Source organism: Triturus cristatus, chromosome 7 (assembly GCF_964204655.1).
Source record: "Triturus cristatus chromosome 7, aTriCri1.1, whole genome shotgun sequence".
NCBI lineage: Eukaryota > Metazoa > Chordata > Amphibia > Caudata > Salamandridae > Triturus > Triturus cristatus.
Genome location: NC_140590.1, coordinates 645075595 through 645093589, shown reverse-complemented (window position 1 = coordinate 645093589; position 17995 = coordinate 645075595). Strand labels below are relative to the sequence as shown.

The 17995-nt window shown below is 45.5% G+C and overlaps 1 protein-coding gene across 3 annotated transcripts in view; it reads left to right on the top strand.

Annotated features, from left to right (window-relative positions):
- PRKCA (protein kinase C alpha) overlaps nt 1–17995 on the top strand; it is a 1238880-nt gene that overhangs the window by 1143192 nt on the left and 77693 nt on the right. For all 3 annotated transcript variants that reach the window (XR_014966571.1, XM_085617273.1, XM_085617272.1), the window contains one exon: nt 17810–17890. Coding sequence is in view for 2 of the 3 variants with exons in the window: in XM_085617273.1 (XP_085473399.1) it covers nt 17810–17890 (81 nt within the window). In the remaining variant the exon portion in view is untranslated. The remainder of the gene's footprint in view (nt 1–17809; nt 17891–17995) is intronic.

Here is a 17995-nt window from a genome sequence, read left to right as displayed (position 1 = left end):
GTAACCGTGCAGCGTCCTACCCGTCGGTGCTTTTATGGTTCAAGCTAGTTTTATATTACTGTGCGTGTACGTGCAGAATGTATTTTTGAGCGCTTGCTATGTCAGAACCTTCGCTTAAATCACGCTTGCTTACGTTTAATTGAGAAACTAAGACGCCTGTTTTTGGACTCCAACCACTTTTCCAATGTTCTCAAGGCAGGTACGTAGAAACCCCCTGAAGGGATGAGGAAGGTTTGACTCACTCTCCGATTTCGCTGGCTATGACATCACTGACACGCTTGGAATCAGTCCTTCATCTGGCACGCATGGCTCGGCGGGAGCACACATGTGACTTGTGCATTGGGAGGTACAGGGAGTGACTGACTTCAGCGGATATAAACAGACCGCCTCACTCAGTTGAAGTCGAGCCTCTTAGAGTGGGCATTTTTCTGCATTGTTGCGGGTAATTTAAAAAGATGCCTGGTCGCACTGACTGTCTGGGAAACAAAGTGTTTTTTCTACCGATGTTCTATATTTTTATTTCATGTGGTATAAGATTGCATCTGTTCCTGTGGCTTCCCTCATGATGCAGCAATAGTGAAGGCTGTGTCTGGGCTTTTCAAACGCAAGAAAGAGGGTACCACATTCCATACCCCTTCTTCTGCCCCTAGTTTGCCTCCATACATGACCTGCCTCATCCTAAAATCCTGCTGGAGTCTTATGGCACCACGTGGTGGGCATTGCAATATTCCAGAAACCTCTGTAATGCAATTAATTTGGGTGTGAGTGATGTGTATGTGTACTTGTGTGCCCCCTCCACTCCTCTGCCCATAGCTGGTAAACTTACTGGCCGCCACTACATTCCATAGGTGTTACATGGGTGATTCCCAGCAACATTCATGGATTTTGATGCATTCCCAGATTTAGCAAAATTGGTAGACCTCGAAATACTCTAAAATGCTACGCCTTCCGAGGTGAGGCATAACAAGGAGAACAATCGTTATGTCTCCTCGTTACTTTCTCTTTTTATGTGTGCTGCATTCTGCAGCACACCTAGCAAGAGGAAAATGCCTCAAGGGAATGTTTTTTAGGAGGAAGGTGCCCCTTCCTTCACAATACCAATCATTACAACAAATGCATTGGAGGTAGGCAGCCAAAATGGCGCCAGCACAAGGAAAAGGTAGGAATGCTCTATATTCTTTTAAATCTGGCACATTCCTGCTCTTTCCCTGTCACGTAGTGCAGTAAGATGACTTCTGCGCTGCGTGGCTTTCTTATAAATATACCCCCACTCTTTAGCTGTCACTGTTGTAAGAAGCTTAGCCCATTAGTATAGAAATCCGGGGTGTAGCTTTGACAGTTTAATTCACAGGTAGTAAGTCTGAGATTTCCCAACAAGCATTGCAGCATAGCCAACTAAATAGAGCTAGTGCAACGAACAAGTGGAGCATTGGGGAAGATACAGAGATGAGCACTTTCGAAAGGAAAGACGTTTCATGGGGGTCATGGAGATGTCAGTAGGGGAGTGGATATTATCTTGAAAACACTTTGCGAAAACTTGTCAATAATCATATAAAGGGGTTTAGTTTAGTACATGCCTTAGAAATGTCACTTATAAGTCACAGGCTTCCATCTCAGTGGTACAGATCAGGAAGCTAAGTGCCTCCTGCTGTGGTCTTTCTATAATCTGCAGGTCCATATTTATAGTTTGGTTATTATACCAAAGAGAAAGAAACACACTTGTTTATATTTTGGTGTCACAAGGCATCTTGCGAGCAGAAACTCAATTTTATCTTAACCAAGCAAGGAAAAAATCGGTTAAAAATGTATTAACATTTTCAATCAATCAATCAAAAAAAACTTTCTTTCAGCTGTACAGCCATAAAAGCACAAATGATAATAACATTACATGTATTATAGAAACTTATAATACACAATAATTATACAGGTAAAAATAATACGAAGTACCCTTAAAACCAAGAGAGGTAAAATACTACAAATTTGTAAGGTGTTTTCTGGCCCCACTACTACTCATTACCCCATAATTAAAAACTTTGGGTATCAGTCATTACCAGGTAGTCTATAATCAGAATTTAAAAACATTTAAAAACGATTACAATATATACATTTAAAAATAATTAAAATAGTAAAATAGCTAAGCAGGAAAAAGTTTCAAAACAGGTTTTCTAATAGGGAGATGTGCAAACTTAGATTAGCAGCATATTTAGTAAATGGGCACAGTTAGATTATTTCCGAGCTCCTTTTTCCTAATAATGCCTCTACGCAAATCGCAAATAAAAATCTGGAAGTAGCAAAAACAAATAGTGGGTGAGTCTCATATTTTAATAGCCTAAAAACCTCGGTATAGTCTCTAATCCCCACATTTCTGCAAAGCTGGAGCACCCGCTTGGACCTTGACCACCTGTAGGCAGGGCAAATAAGAAGAACATGAAGTTAAGTCTCTTCGGTCAAAGTACACCCAGGGCAGTCCAGTTTTGTAGCTCCCTTCCCTTTATTTGTGAGTGCTCGGAGCGGGAGCACCCCATGTCTGAATTGTAAAAACAATTTATTTGCAATAAAAGGTTGAATACTATCCAGGGCCAACTCTAACTTGTATTGCTGTTTGACATCAAGAAACCTGGAGGTCAGACAGCATGAGTTAATGCTCTGCGATAGTTGGGTAAATTTATATTCTTTGTAGGCGAGGAATAGGGACTTTTGGGAATGGAGGGACAGGTCTCTTCAGGTATTAGCCACATATTTTCCCTCCCCAATGCTTGGCATGTGTTCCTAATATGGGACAGCCATGGCATGTTCCCTGCTCCCAGGATGGTCATAACCTCCTTCAATTCCTCCCTATAATTTACTAGCTCAGGCGTGCTCCATAGACGGCGCCAGAATAGAAGTGGTCGGGAAGCAATTATATCAGCGATGGGGCCAATGCCCAAATCCGTCCTTAATGGTGTTAGGGGGTTCTCTTCGGAAGACCCAACAACTGCCTAATGAAGGTGTTCTCTGTTGTAACTAATATGTTGGATGGGCAATGACCCCAGAGTTCAGCTCCATATAATGACGCTCCCCTTGCCTGAATTTTATATATTTCTGCAGGTGGGCCTACCACTTTTTGAGTGCAGTTTTTATGTACTATTAGGATGCCCCCTATGGCCTGTGTCAGTTTTAAATTTGCTTTCTTTACTTGGGTCCCCCAAGCCATCTTATCATCAAGTGTGAGGCCCAAGTAATCAAAAATAGACACCCTCTCTAGGGGCCTGCCTTCCATTTGAGGGTGTGGGCAATTGCTAGTATTAGCATGGAAGACCATACATTTTGTTTTTTGGAGATTTATCTTCAGGTCCCTCTTCCTGCAGAATAAACAGAACTCCTCCAATACCCGCTGCATACCCATAGGGCTCTTAGACAGTAGCAGCGTATCGTCCGCAAACATTAAGGCTGGTATTTTGCGGTTCGCTAACCTCGGTGAATCTATATCTTTTACTGCCAGTAGGGTTTCAATTAGGCCATTTAAAAAGAGGGAGAACAGGGTCGGGGCTAAAACACATCCCTGTCTCACCCCTTTCTCTACAGGGAAGGGAGCTGTCAATTCCCCTTTCTTGCCATATCTTATTCTCGCATACGTATCCTGATGCAAGCGCTTCAGCTGATGGCATAGATAGGCTGGTACTCCCATATTGTTGAGTAGGCCCCATGGCTGATCACACTGCACCATATAGAATGCGGATTTAAGATCCACGAAGGTTAGATAAAGACTACCACCTCCAAGATCACAGTTTTCCAGTGGATCAATTGCAATCTGAAGATCTGATCAATGGTTGAGGTTTTAATCCTAAAACCAGCGTGTAAAGGTGTGAATACGTTCTTTTCATCCATCCATGATTGCAAACGGCCCAGGAGAACATGGGCAAATATCTTTTGAGTAACGTCGATAAAACTAATTGGGCGATAATTTGCTGGATTGAGCGGGGAACCTTTTTTGTAAATAGGTATGATTTCTGCTCCTGCCCAGGTCGGGGCCAACGCCATTCCTTGAAGGATAGCGTTAAATAGTGTCCATAAATATGAGAGAAACTCACTTGTTTATATTTTGGTATCACAAGGCATCTTGCGAGCAGAAACTCAATTTTATCTTAACCAAGCCAGGAAAATATCGGTCAAAAATGTATTAACATTTTCACTTTCAATAGTTTTTTTAACACCTTTGTGTAACATAACCTTGTGAAATCTGCAAACACGTTGGATTTAAAAAATAAATCCTTTCACTAACATTGGCAAACAGATTTCGATTCACAGTGGCAAGAGGTTATTAGCAGGGCCACTGAAATTATGCGGCAGGTGAGGGCCAAATTATATGACAGTGTTGAGTAAATTATGTGGCAAAATAGGCAAATTATGAAGCGATTGTGGCATTTTTTGTCATAGTATTACTTCATTTTCTCATTTTTACACTTGCTAGCACTGTCTGCGCATAGGTTGCACGCGATTAGTACCGGTTTAACATCCAAATATAGCAATAAGCAACAAAGAGCTGACTAGTCAACCTTTGCAGAGGGTGTTTCACTGCGCGGCAGCACGTGTCGCTGCATTTTTATTAACTTTTGAACAGTTTGAGCTAGAAACATTTTTTTTTTGTTAAAATCTGCAGATTAGGCAGCAGGTGATCGATTATGTGGGAAATACCTCAAATTTATAATCATTCAAAAAAAGCTGCTGCTGCACAATGGCGTAATTCCAGTGGCTCTGGTTATTAGGTCCCCAACAACACTCTTTATCAATTTGTTTTAATTATCTTTCTTTCACCTCAGTAACTGAACTCCTTGACATGCTTCTCACAATATTCAGAGGTCACTAAACATGCCTGGTCACACTTGCCCTGTCTTTAGAACGAACAGCGCGCTCTAGCTTTCCGCTTTCTGGCCTGCGTGGTGCTGTGAGCAAGAGTAATATTAAATACACTCAGAGGCACCATAAACCTAGACGGAGCAGTGTGTTTCCTTCTGTAGCGACCCCAAGAAGTTTTCATTGGCACCACAAGCATGCACCACTGATGGGGAACCTGCGCCCTCTGCTCATCCCAGGTGAACTCTGAGAAGGATCTGGCTCTCAAGACCCGACTTTAAGGGAATTAATGTATTAGAGACGTTGAACATCCCAGGAAACCCAATGAAGCTATGCCCCTGCCAAGAATATGGCATCTTCTTTTACACCGTGACTTACACTGAAAAATAAAGGCTCTAGCGTCTGAAAATCACCATTACTTGATTGCATCACTTGTGACTAACTCGTAATCCTTTGTGAGTATTATGCACCGACCGGCCATGCTTTTAGCAAGGTAACAGATTAACATTACTCAGTCTGCATTTGGCACCATTACCCACTTCAGTATGCCCTGGAAATAAACTGGCCCGCACCGTCCAGTCTCTACAGAGAGGTTGAGTTGGTCCAAGTAGTAACCCATTTGGTTCCAGGGCTTCTCGCATGTGAATACTAACTCCATTGTAATATCAAACATTGGTGGTTCACGTGTCAATAAAAAGACTAAAAACTTGTTTAGAAAAAACATCAGTAGTTCGCTTGGACGCAATTGGTAACAGACACACACCCACGTGCTCCACTCTACCTTAGTCAGATTTAACTTGCGAAAGATTGTCTAGTTTGGATTTGTGAACTTTATACCATTTGCTGCTCAATTACCGATCCCAATAGTATGTACCTGTCTTTCCATTCCTGTGTCACCCTCTCATAGGGCAATCAAATGTATAAGACCTAAAAGCCTACATTTTGTTGCATTCTCTGCTTACCATGGACCCAACCATCAGTAAATGCTCAAGCACTCCAACTCCCCCAGCGCACACCACATGACTGACCACTTTCCCCTGCGATGAACATCTTCGACCATATCTAGTCAGCAGCGGCTGTCACCTACTGTCAGAACCATTATGCGCAGCGTTTAATTACCCTCACACACTGTAGGAAAAATGTGTAGGCGCTCTGCACTTTGGCGTTTGGTAATCCATTTTTCTAGGCCACAGGGGGACACTTGCGTCATCTTCATTTGAGATAACGTATACAAAGCGTTAATTTGCGCTCACTCGCCCGCTTGTGGTGCGCTGTCCTGAGCCCCCCATGCCTAGAGGTTACCTGAATGTGTCTGTGTCTGTGGGTAGCTTTTATATTACCACACATACATAGCATGCTGATGATTTCAAATCAGGGTACGGTTTCTTTGTTGAAAAGTTATTATTAAAACCTCACAAGTATATAAATTCTGCTCCCAGTGTAGTATTTTTTGCCTTTATCATTTTAAAGCGGTACAAAAGGGGGTGGTGATGGACGGAGCATCAGAACCAATCAAACACTCACACCCAGTCAACAGATCTGGGTTTGATCCATCACCGTTCTTTAGCCCACTCTGCCACCCCAGTTCAGACATGGCCATATGCAAATCAGTCTGACCCTGTGCCTCATGGGAACAGTCCAGCCCGAACTGCCAAGCCATGCCTTCACTGGACCTGAAACAAGCTTCCTAGGACCGGTTTCTGGCATTTCAGCCGTCTTCAGCCAGGCTTGCTTGAATCCAGTGGCAAAGTGAGCAAGGGACTCACGTCTGAGCATACCCTGCCAACTTATGGCGAACAAAGCGGTACAAAAGGGGGTGGTGATGGACGGAGCATCAGAACCAATCAAACACTCACACTCAGTCAACAGATCTGGGTTTGATCCATCACCGTTCTTTAGCCCACTCTGCCACCCCAGTTCAGACATGGCCATATGCAAATCAGTCTGACCCTGTGCCTCATGGGAACAGTCCAGCCCAAACTGCCAAGCCATGCCTTCACTGGACCTGAAACAAGCTTCCTAGGACCGGTTTCTGGCATTTCAGCCGTCTTCAGCCAGGCTTGCTTGAATCCAGTGGCAAAGTGAGCAAGGGACTCACGTCTGAGCATACCCTGCCAACTTATGGCGAACAAAGCGGTACAAAAGGGGGGTGGTGATGGACGGAGCATCAGAACCAATCAAACACTCACACCCAGTCAACAGATCTTGGTTTGATCCATCACCGTTCTTTAGCCCACTCTGCCACCCCAGTTCAGACATGGCCATATGCAAATCAGTCTGACCCTGTGCCTCATGGGAACAGTCCAGCCCGAACTGCCAAGCCATGCCTTCACTGGACCTGAAACAAGCTTCCTAGGACCGGTTTCTGGCATTTCAGCCGTCTTCAGCCAGGCTTGCTTGAATCCAGTGGCAAAGTGAGCAAGGGACTCACGTCAGTGCCACGGTTGCGAAGAGCCCAAAAGCTTGATTTGAGAGCCTGTGAGCCACACTAAGTGTCCAGGACTGAGAGCCACCACTTAGGGGGTCAGAAACTCGCTGCAGCTGGGTCCAGGAGCTGGTTGGGCAGCCCTTTATGTCCCTGAGGCTCAGATCAGGAGGCCAGGAAAGTAGCCCTTTGAATCTCTCTGGGGTCCTGGGTTCAAGATGAAGTTGCAGGTCAAGTTCTTCTTCTCCAGGCAAGAGAGCAGCAGGCAGTACACCATCACAGTAGGGCAGCAGTCCAGCAGAGTGGCAGTCCTTGTAGCAGCACAGCAGTCCTTCTTCCTGGCAGAATATCCACAGATCCAGAAGTGTACTGAAGAGGTATTGTCTGAGGTCCAATATTTATACAGAGTTATGACTTTTATGTGGGGAGAAGCTACTAGAGGTTTCCCTTTGAAGTCCCAGGGCATCTTGCCCCCCTGTTCTGGTTCCTGACTAACTACTGTGGGTATGCAGCCCTTTGCATGGAGGCAGGACTCAGCCTATTCAGGTGTAAGTGGGGCTGTGCCCAGCTCCTTTCCTCCACCCTGACAGTGATGGCCCATCCAGGCACACCTAAGCTCCCTATTGTGTGTGGCTGTCTAGGAGGAATACACAAAGCCCAGCTGACAGCTACAGGCACTAAATGACTAGGGTAAGAAAATGCCAACTTTCTAAAAGTGCCATTTTAAGAATTGCAATTTAAAATCGAACTTCACCATAGGTTAGGATTTTAAATTGTCATTCCAGAGACACCAAACATGAACTGGTTATCTCTTCCGATTTAGAAATTACACATAAAAATAGGCAAATCCAATGTTATCCTATGGGAGAGATAGGCCTGGCAATAATCAAAATTAATTTACGCGTGTTTCACTACCAGAACATGTAAAATTTTAAAGTACATGTTCTACTTTTTAAATACATTGCACCCTATCCTCTGGGCTGTCCATGTCCTTCCATGGAGGTGGCCTATTTGTATTAAAAACAAAGGTTTGAGCTTGGCAAAAGGTTTACTTTGCCAGGTCGACATTGCAGTTTAAACTTCACACACATGCTCTGCAATGGCAGGCCTGAGACACGTTTAAAGTGCTACTTAGGTAGGTGCACATCCGGTGGTGGAGGCCCACTAGAAACATTTAATTTACAAGCCTTGGGCACATGTATTGCCACTTTACAAGAGACCTTCAGGTAAACTAAATATGCCAATTTCCTTCTATATGCAACCGTTTTTGTCGTGTATAGTTGTTTTGGTTTTTTTTAAACAGATTTTTAGGTCTGGGTTTTGAGAGCTGTAAAAAAGACCTATTGCTAACAATGTACACAGAGAGGGCTTTCAACCATGGGATTTCTTTGTCCAGTCTCTCTAAGCCTTTGGATTGAAATTTTGTCAGTCATATCTTGGAATAAACAGGTCAAGTACTCATTTCGCACTTAATGCTATGGGCTGTTTGAGTGTATTTTTCAACTCCGTTGAGTGCTTGCATAGAACTGCATGTGGGAGTACTTTACAAATGTGAAACTCTCTATCCTCTCCTACTGGCTTCCACAACCCACCCCAGAGTGTCTCATTTTAAATTTCTAATGTTGCATTCGTTATCACATTAAACCTAGGTGGTTAGAGGTGTCTGAAATATGCGTAATTACGTAAAACTTTTGCAAAATTGTGCGGAATTGAACTAAATGCAAATATTTTTTGTTTTAGCACAAAGCACAACCTTGTAGCAATTTTTGATGCAAGGATGCATCTCAAACAAGAGCACCGCAAACAATAGCTCCTTATGTTCTGTTGTTCCTGTGCATTTTTACTGTAAATGGTACATTTCCTTGTAAATTGTTGTAGCAAATGGTACATAATCATGCAAAGAGGCGTAATGGCATAATTTTGGTAACTTTGTGTAACAAGCGTAATGTGAAATTACTGAAATTATGTAAGTGTTAGACCTGGCATCTTTTGCGTGGTTTTCCCTCTCTTTTTTGCTTCTGACCTCCTGTTTTTGACTGTGTTCTGAACTTTGTTTTTGCTGGTTTTACGACTCTGGGCACATTACCATTGTTGATCAGTGCTAAAGTGCATGTGCCCTGTGTCTAAAATGTAATGGCATTTGGCTTCTCGATGATTACCATATTTTATTTACTATTAGGTCCCTAGTACAGTGCACTGTGTGTGCCCGGGGCCTGAAAATCAAATTCTACCATTGAACCTGCAACTCTGCTTGTGCCACCAACATGAGTAGTCCTTCAAACCTGCCTCAGGCTTGCCACTGCAGGGCCTATGTGCACAGCTTTAAACTGCAATTTGAACCTGGCAAGTTCACCTACTTGCCAAGCCCAAATCTTCCCTTTTATCACATGAAAGGCACACCTAAAGCAGGCCCTAGTTAGCCCCATTGGCAGGGTACAGTGTACTGAAAAGGTAGGATATGTACTTTTGAGTTTTACCTATTCTGGTAGTGAAAGTCTGCTAAATTCGTTTTTCACTACAGCAACGCCTATCTCTCCCATAGGTTAGCATTGGAGCTGCCTTGTCACACTTTACAAGTGTATCTTCCAATTGGAAGCAGATAGAGGACTGGAGCTTGGTGTCTCTTCATTCACAATTTAAAAACTCAATTTTTCGTGAAGTTGATTTTTAAATTGCAGGTCTGAAAATGCCACTTTTAGAATTTTGGCATTTTCTTACTTTAGCCATTCTGTGCATCTCTCTGTCCCTAGAATACATGTCTGGGTTGGATTACGGCTGGGCTTTGTGACTTCACTCTAGACAGTCACATACAAAGGGAGCTACATATTCCGATGGCCCATCACTAGACTGATGAGGCTTTCTGAGCTAGAGTGGTGGGAGGAGCTGGCACTTGCATCTGAATAGGGCTGTGCCAGTCCCCACACAAAGAGCTGCATACTCCCCCTGTAGAGTGTCTGGAGCCAAGGCCAGGAAGGGCAGGGTTCCGTCCACAACAAAGACCTTTCTTTGAAGTCTCCCTACTTCAAAGGCTAAAATGGGTAAAAGTACTGGACCTTTGACACCATATACTTAGAAGACTTCTGGCCTGAGGACATTCTGCCAGGAAGAAGAGCTGTTATGTTGTCAGGAGGGACTGGCACATTGCTGGGTTGGCCTGCTGCTTCTTGCCTGAGAGTGAGAAGACTGGACTTTACTCTCCATTCTGCATTTAAAGTTTCTCCAAGGGCTTTTTTGTGCTTGCCTCCTGTTGCTGAAGTCTCAGGGACAACAAAGACTTCACCTTCATCTTGTTTCCAGCACCTGTGAGTCCTGCTCTGCCAAGTGGTGCCAAACCCCCTGGGCCCGTGGAAGGGAGTTTTGGTGCTACAACCACGAAACCAATGCATCAACTCCAAAGCTTCATTTTGGAACCTGCACATCCCTGAAAAATCATTGCATCGCCACTGCCTGCACCAAAGCCATGGTCCCCTCTCACTGAGTGCATGACGCATCAACTGTGACTTAAAACGCAGCCCGACTTTGCTGCAGCGCCTTCAAAGAACTGCCACTTTGTGAATTTCGAACACCGCGTAACTACAGTCTGTGACGCACCTTTCCAAATCCGACGCAGGTCCGGCCCTGCGTGGCTTCCAACCAATGCAGCGCCTTCAACCCAGAGGTTCAACATTGATGCTGTAGAATCGACACATCATCAACGCCGCAACACATTCAGGAACCAAGGCCTCGCACCAGCAACCGACACATCACCTCCTGTGTGCATGGCATCATCCCTGAGCGTCAAAGCTTCAACGACCTTGTAGCGCCTTCAGTAACCAATGCATCTACTGTATCTGCGACATCTCACCTCCCATGCGCCTCACATTGTCTTTAATTTCAGACTCATCCAAAGTACTGTCAGTGGGTCTGCGTGACTCCTGTATCCAGCCTGCGCTCCATAGCAGCCAGACTGAACTTTTGGATTTGTCCTGGTCAAATGTTACCAAATAACCCCAGTTGGAGCTATTGATTTGTAAGCACTGGATTTTGATCTAATCTTGCAAATTTCATATCTTGACTTTTGTACGTTGGATTTTTGCTGTTGTGGTCTTGTGTGAGTCAGATAAATATTGGCTATTATTAGGGCTCGTGCCTGCGTTGTTCTAAACTGGTGTGGACTACTTTTCTGGTGTTATATTTGAGTGTGTGTGTCTGTGTGCGTGCGTGTGTGTGCGTACAAAAACTTTACACTTCACACATTGCCTCTTTAGTTTAGCTTGACTGCTCTGTGCCAGGCTACCAGAGAGTGAAGTGAGCACAGGTAAACGTTTGGTGTGCACTACACTTACCCTGACTAATACTGTGGTTCCTGTTTGGACAGTGTGCATCCCTCTACCAACCAGAAACGCAATTTCTAACAGTGAACTTAACTTAAATTTCTCTTAGGCCTAATTAAACACAGACATATTGGCTTTGCAAATTCTTGTTTTCTCTGTGTTGTAAATACCATATTAACTGTTCAAGTCTGTGCTTGTGATGTATATTTGAATGTGGTTCTACTTATCTTACTGCAGTTGTTCGTGGTATAAATGATATTTCCTATCCCACTCCATGTAACATTGCATGGAGGTATGAACCATATTACGTCCTCATTGCGCTTGTAACACTGGGAGTTAAATTCAGTGGTTAAATTGGTCTTCGCAAGCCCTTACTCTCATTGTGAGTGCAACGCCGCAGTTGCAAAACGTCAAAACAAACTACACGAGATCAGGCATTTGAGAACGCATACCAGAAAGGTCAAAGTGGGGTCATATTTCTAAAATCCTGCGGCCTGCGATGGAATAGGACGTCCTCACACAAACACATGTCCGTACACAAACTCTCACTCGTGTGTGACTGTGACAGCCTTATGTTAAAAAATTTGAATTTACTCAGGTGCACAAATATGTAGCACTGCTTGGTCTATATTTTTGCACGGTGTAACATGTAATGCATGTGACACTGCTCCCTGCTGTGGTGTAAAGTGCCTGGAGGGAAACAGTGTCATTCCCCTGCTGGGCAATCATTTTCAGGCCATGGAGGGTGTGAGGACGGTGAGAGTATGCAGGGGCCTTGCAGAGGGGGGAGGGAGGGCTCTGCGAGGCCCCTCATACTTCCACCCTCCCCACACCCCCCATGGCCTGTAAGTGATGGCCCAGCACACTGCTTTCGGGCCGCCACGCGAGGCAGAGGGCCGAGGTGAGCCCAGAACAACCCCTGGTCCCCAGCCCCAGTTGGACAGAATGGCAGGGGAGTGCCCATGATAATTCACAGGTCCTGAATGATCCAGGGAAGCTGGTAAGTTTCTGTGGGTCACTTTACAGAGGCCCTAAAAACCGGCGCACGTAGGACCTTGAGGCACCGCTCGTAGCTCCGACTGCCTGCCTTCCCAATCCCACCCTGTTTTAGGGTGACCAACCGTCCGTAAATTTCACGGACAGTCCGTAATTTTGGCCTTCTGTCCGTTGTCTGTGAAGGATTCTTTAACGGACGCCATTTGTCTGTAATTTTAACCGGGCACCGGTGGCACCGCCCTAAAGCCGGCACAGCTTCCACCCACCTCCCTGCTTGACTCCGATGCTGCTGAGGGGGTGTAACAGACTCCGATGCAATACCAATGCTCAGATACCCAGCAGCATTGGAGGGGCACAGCGGGATGGCAACCCTCACACCTTCAGCCATCGACGAGCTGTTAAGAGGTGCTTGAAGGTGACTGAGAGGGAGGGCTGCAGCTTCAGGCGCAGGGGCATCTATTCAGATGCAAACAGCCCTGAATGCGTCGTGTCTCTGCAATTTAGAGGGGCCTCACACATTCCCTTTCTGCCCAGTGCCCCAAAAATCGTAGAACCGGCCCTGATTACACCGAGGCAGCCCGTGGTTCTCTTCACAGGGCTTAATTACTGTCACTAAATTGTAAGCTAACCTCCGTTCTTCAAACATGCAGTCTATAATGTAATAAAATAAAGAAATGGCGCAAACGCACCCACACCGATTAACGAAGTATGGAGGACAATCAGTTAAATCAGTTCTCTTGGAGTATCTCCTTTAAGTACTGTACAGCACAGTGGGGGATGGCAAAACTAACATTTTAGAAAGAGAGCCTGTCGTCTCGTTGTCCTGTCCAGGAGGGGGAGAGGAGCCCTACCCCACTCTGGAAGAGACCAAGATGATTCCAGACAGGCGGGCAACTAGAGCCAAATTTCGGGGGGGGCTGAAAAAGATTTCGGGGGGGGGGGGCTAAGTCTTCGAGCCATAGGCAGAGTGGCTGTAAGAAGGGGTGAAACCACAACAAAAGCCTCATTAACGAGTAAATGGTCTTTTACAGACCTGTGAAGTACTCGGGTGCGGCTGCTATTAGATGGACGCCTGCCCGCGAGGCTGTCTCAGCCCGGCTGACACACACGACGGGGGGGGGGGGGGGGGGGGGGGGGGGCTGAAGCCCGGTGAGCCCAATGGGTGTTGCGCGCCTGATTCCAGAATACTGCATGCCCACCCTGGTGGATCCTCCTGTTATGGCTCCTGCCCCCCCCCCCCCCCCCCCCCCCCAGTGATGGCTCCTGTCGCCCATGTGGTGGCTCCTGCTCCCCCACCTCAACCCACTCCCCCCCCCCCCCCCCCCCCGACCCACACCCCCGCTGTGATGGCTCCTCTCCCCCCTGTGGTGGATCCTGTCTCCGCCCTGGGAGGCTTCTGCCCCAGTCCTGGAATGGCTCCTGCAGCGAGGGTGAAGTTCTTGATGGGCCTCTTCTCAAAAGGCTCAGCTCAAAATTAATATGAAAAGGTGAGCGAGTAAGTGAAGGGATGGCTGTAGGAATTAGTGAAAGGGTGAAGGATGAATGAAAGATTGAATAGATGGAGAATGAGAGAGGATGGATGGAGGATTGATGAGTGAGTGGAAGGATGGATGAGAGAAAAGGTAAATACCCGGATGTAAGGGTGGGAAGGGTAGCTGGTGGGTAAAAGGGTGGCTGGATGAGTGAAAGGATGGATGAGTGAAAAGGTGGATGATGAGTAAGTGAGTGGGTGGATGGATGAGTGAAATGATGGATGGATGGATTGATGAATTGATAAGTGCAAGGGTGAATGGATGGACGGATGAGTGAAAGGGTGGATGTAAGGATGGATGAGTGAGTGAAAGGGAGGGTAGATGGACAAAAGGATGAATAGATTACTGAAGGAGTGAAAGGATAGATGGATGAGAGAAAGGATGGATGAGTGATAGTGTCAATGGATGGATTCATGAGTAGATGAGTAGATGGGTGGGTGGGTGGATGGGATGGATGGATGGAAGGAAGGATGGCTAAGTGAAAGGGCGATGGAGAGAGAAAGGGAGGATGGATGGATGACTGAAAGGGTGGATGGGTGGAAGGATGACTGACTGGGTGACTGGTGGATGGATGAGTAAGTGAAAGGATGGTGGAGAGTGAAAGGGTATATGGCTGGATGGATGAGTGAATGGATGGATGGGTAGAGAGTGGATGGATGAGTGTACAGATGGATAGAGTGAAAGGGTGGATGGATGAATGAGTGAAAGGATGGATGAAGGGATGGATGAGTGAAATGATAGATGGAAGGATACATGATGGATAGGTTTGCAAATGGTTGAATATGTGGGCTTACTTATATACTATTGCACAACCTCCTCTGATGTGTCTGTAAACGTATCTATTGTACTGAAGTTTTGTCCTGAATTTTGACCTGTCCTGAATTTGTGTCCTGAATTCTGACCCTTTGTCCTGAATTTTTACACTCACTGTCCTGAATTTGCACCAATGCCAGTTGGTCACCCTACCCTGTCTGCCTTTCTGAGTGTTCTTGGATGTCACGAAGAGCAACGTCAGTTTGTGTTTGCACGGATGCTCAGTTCACTTTGAAGGGTTTATTATCAAGAATTGACGGATTGAAGGTTTCACGTCGGGATATTTTAAGACTGGGCTCTTTGCCTCAAGGTTGAGGTGTCGGCATCATAATCTTGGCTTGGCACCCCCGCTTTCCAGTTGCTAGCACTCACGAGCGTTGCCGTCCCCACTCGGGAGGTGACAGACTGCCCACCACTCGAGGGAGACGCCAGTGCGCGTGCAAAGCACATCCTGTTATTACCTCTCCGAAGGCTGCAATCTTCTCGCTTGTTCGGCAGTCAGCGCGGAGTGTCCAGCCAAGCACGCTTTTGGAGCTGAACATGCGGGAGCGCGCTGCAAAGCTCAGCGCCTGTCAGCCTTCTTTTTAGGCAGCTGGGCTGCAACGTGTTTACATTCCAGCGATACAAAATAAATGCAGGGTGTACTGAATAGAACATCTGTGCTCAGATTTTACAGAGCGCGGTGGTGCCCATTGTCTCTGTTTCGGAGTCACAAATTATGGGGAACTTTGAGTGACGTATCTGACAGGATATACTGTTCCATGGAGTGAATTGGGTTCTCGAAAAACGAACCTCTTTTACAGAATGTTTTCTGCATCGGAAAGGGCATCCTATACTGCTTTGTATTTATATATTGTGCCCCCCTTTTTATTCAGCTGGGGACCCTCTGGCCTTAGTATTTTAAGGATACTGTCCAGTTTTTTCCCTCACCTCAAACTCTACAAATGTAAACACACAAATGGTAGTGATGGTTAAACAGGATCGCACATCAATCTTTAAAAGTAAATGACTGTTTTCCCATCACTGCCAACAACAGAGGCCGTATGATTTCGACCTCCGTGGACTTTCAAGGAATGTGTTTATGCTATGGATCACACCCCTATTTTTCCATTATGTATAACTGTGTGACTTGCTGATATTTTGACATTAAATAACATTGTGCAGTATATTGACTATATGGTTTGGTTTCCTGTGAGTTTACGTATTGATTCTGGAATTATAATTTTGTCTAAATTATTTGACAATTGAGAGATATCTAGAGTGCCGAGGTACATTGTATTTAAGGGCTTTAAGTGGTATGAAAAATGTAGGGATACTCTAAAAAGGGTGTGGCCTATGTACTTATAGGCGTGGTATAAAACATCACCTACATTTCTATGATTTCCATAGTGTGTCACCGGACTGGTACAGTGGTATCCCTCTGAGCTTTGTTATTGCATCCAGATGTGTAACACAACAACTGACAAACACCTAAAACCAGCCAGGACCTATGGCTTTGTCAGTGGTTGTCTCTGTGAGCTCTGCAGAGAAGCCAAGGATTGGATGACCGTGTATGCTGAACTCCCTTTTGACCATATGACCGACACTGCGAGAAAGTCGCGCTCTCTTCAGCCTCAACTCCAGAGCTCTCAATCATGGCTCATTATAAACATCTCAAGGTGACTCAGTTCAAAGTATGTACTATACGCGACTAATGTGCTGCACAAAACAAACCACTGGAATTATTGCCATTTTGAGTGTTTGTTTAAGTCTCTGCCACGGATGGTGCAAATGTTCTACCGATACTTGGGATGTTTCGCAGTACTCAACACTTCAAAGTCATCATGTGGCTCCTTTGACAATGAAACACTCTCTCAACTTGAACTTTACTTGACATTCTTTTGCTCTAGCTAAATATTTTGTTGGGTCACTAGGATATCTTGTCTTTATTAATAATTTGTGTAAAATGAGCACCAAGAAACTTTTAATGAACGCCATTTGAGATGATGGTGTATGCATCAGTGGCGGCCACCATAAACGAAGAGTGGTGAGGCGGGTTGGGTCACGCCTGATGGGAATACAATTTTACATTTTAACAATCGTACCTTTTGCCGCCGGCCATCTCAAGCATTGCGTTCGCCACCTCTACCCTTCCTTGGTCCCAGCAGCCTCTGGGACCCAGACTCCCATCCAATCGCCTTGCTGTAGAGCAGCGCATGGATTTGTCTGAGCAGGCAGGACAGACGCCCTGCTCGGACCAGGAAGTCTGAGGGGTGTCTCCAGCTGGCTGCTCAATGGGCTGGGCTGGAGAAAACCCAAGTGCGCATGTGTGTTTTAGTCGGCCTGAGACAGCCAGCCAAAACAAATCTGCCACTTAAGGAGTAGAGTGCTCGTAGCACTCCTCCTCCCCCTCTTCCTATTCCTCTGCCCCACCCCTCCCAACACTGCTGGCTAAGAGTCGGCAAATGTAAAATAAAGCGATGCATGAGCATCTTTTTATTTTACATTTGCTGGCTCGGAGCCAGGCAGTGGGGCGATGCTCCTCCGCCAATGTGGAGGAGCCACCACTGTTATGCATGGGTGTGAAGCTTCATGAGCAGTGTGATAACAAGAGAGCGGCTAGTAATATTACAAGTGACCTGTGTGGCCATGTTACTGATCTCTGAGTGCTTGGGAAGGACAGGAACAGTCTTATAGCTCGCACCAGAGGAGGCAAGAGCCATGTAATCGAACCTGCTGTGTACAGAACATGGGAGCGTTGCCTGTTAAAGGACAATATAAGGATTCAATTGCTGTTTTGTATTGAGCTCCTCAGGCCTGTCAGTGTAGGCTGTAGAAGGGCACCATGCATTGCCTTTTAAGCTGTTATAATTGACAGCACCAGTAATATTTCCTTTCTGTTTTCTTTTCTTACACAGATTATTGCTTACCAACCCTATGGAAAATCGGTGGACTGGTGGGCCTATGGAGTATTGTTATATGAAATGCTTGCTGGGCAGGTGAGTATATAAGACTTTATTAATCTATAGAATAAGCTGAGCAAATGGTGCTGGACATAACGAAAAGGTCAACCTATATTTGCTGTCAAATATAAGAAAACTGTG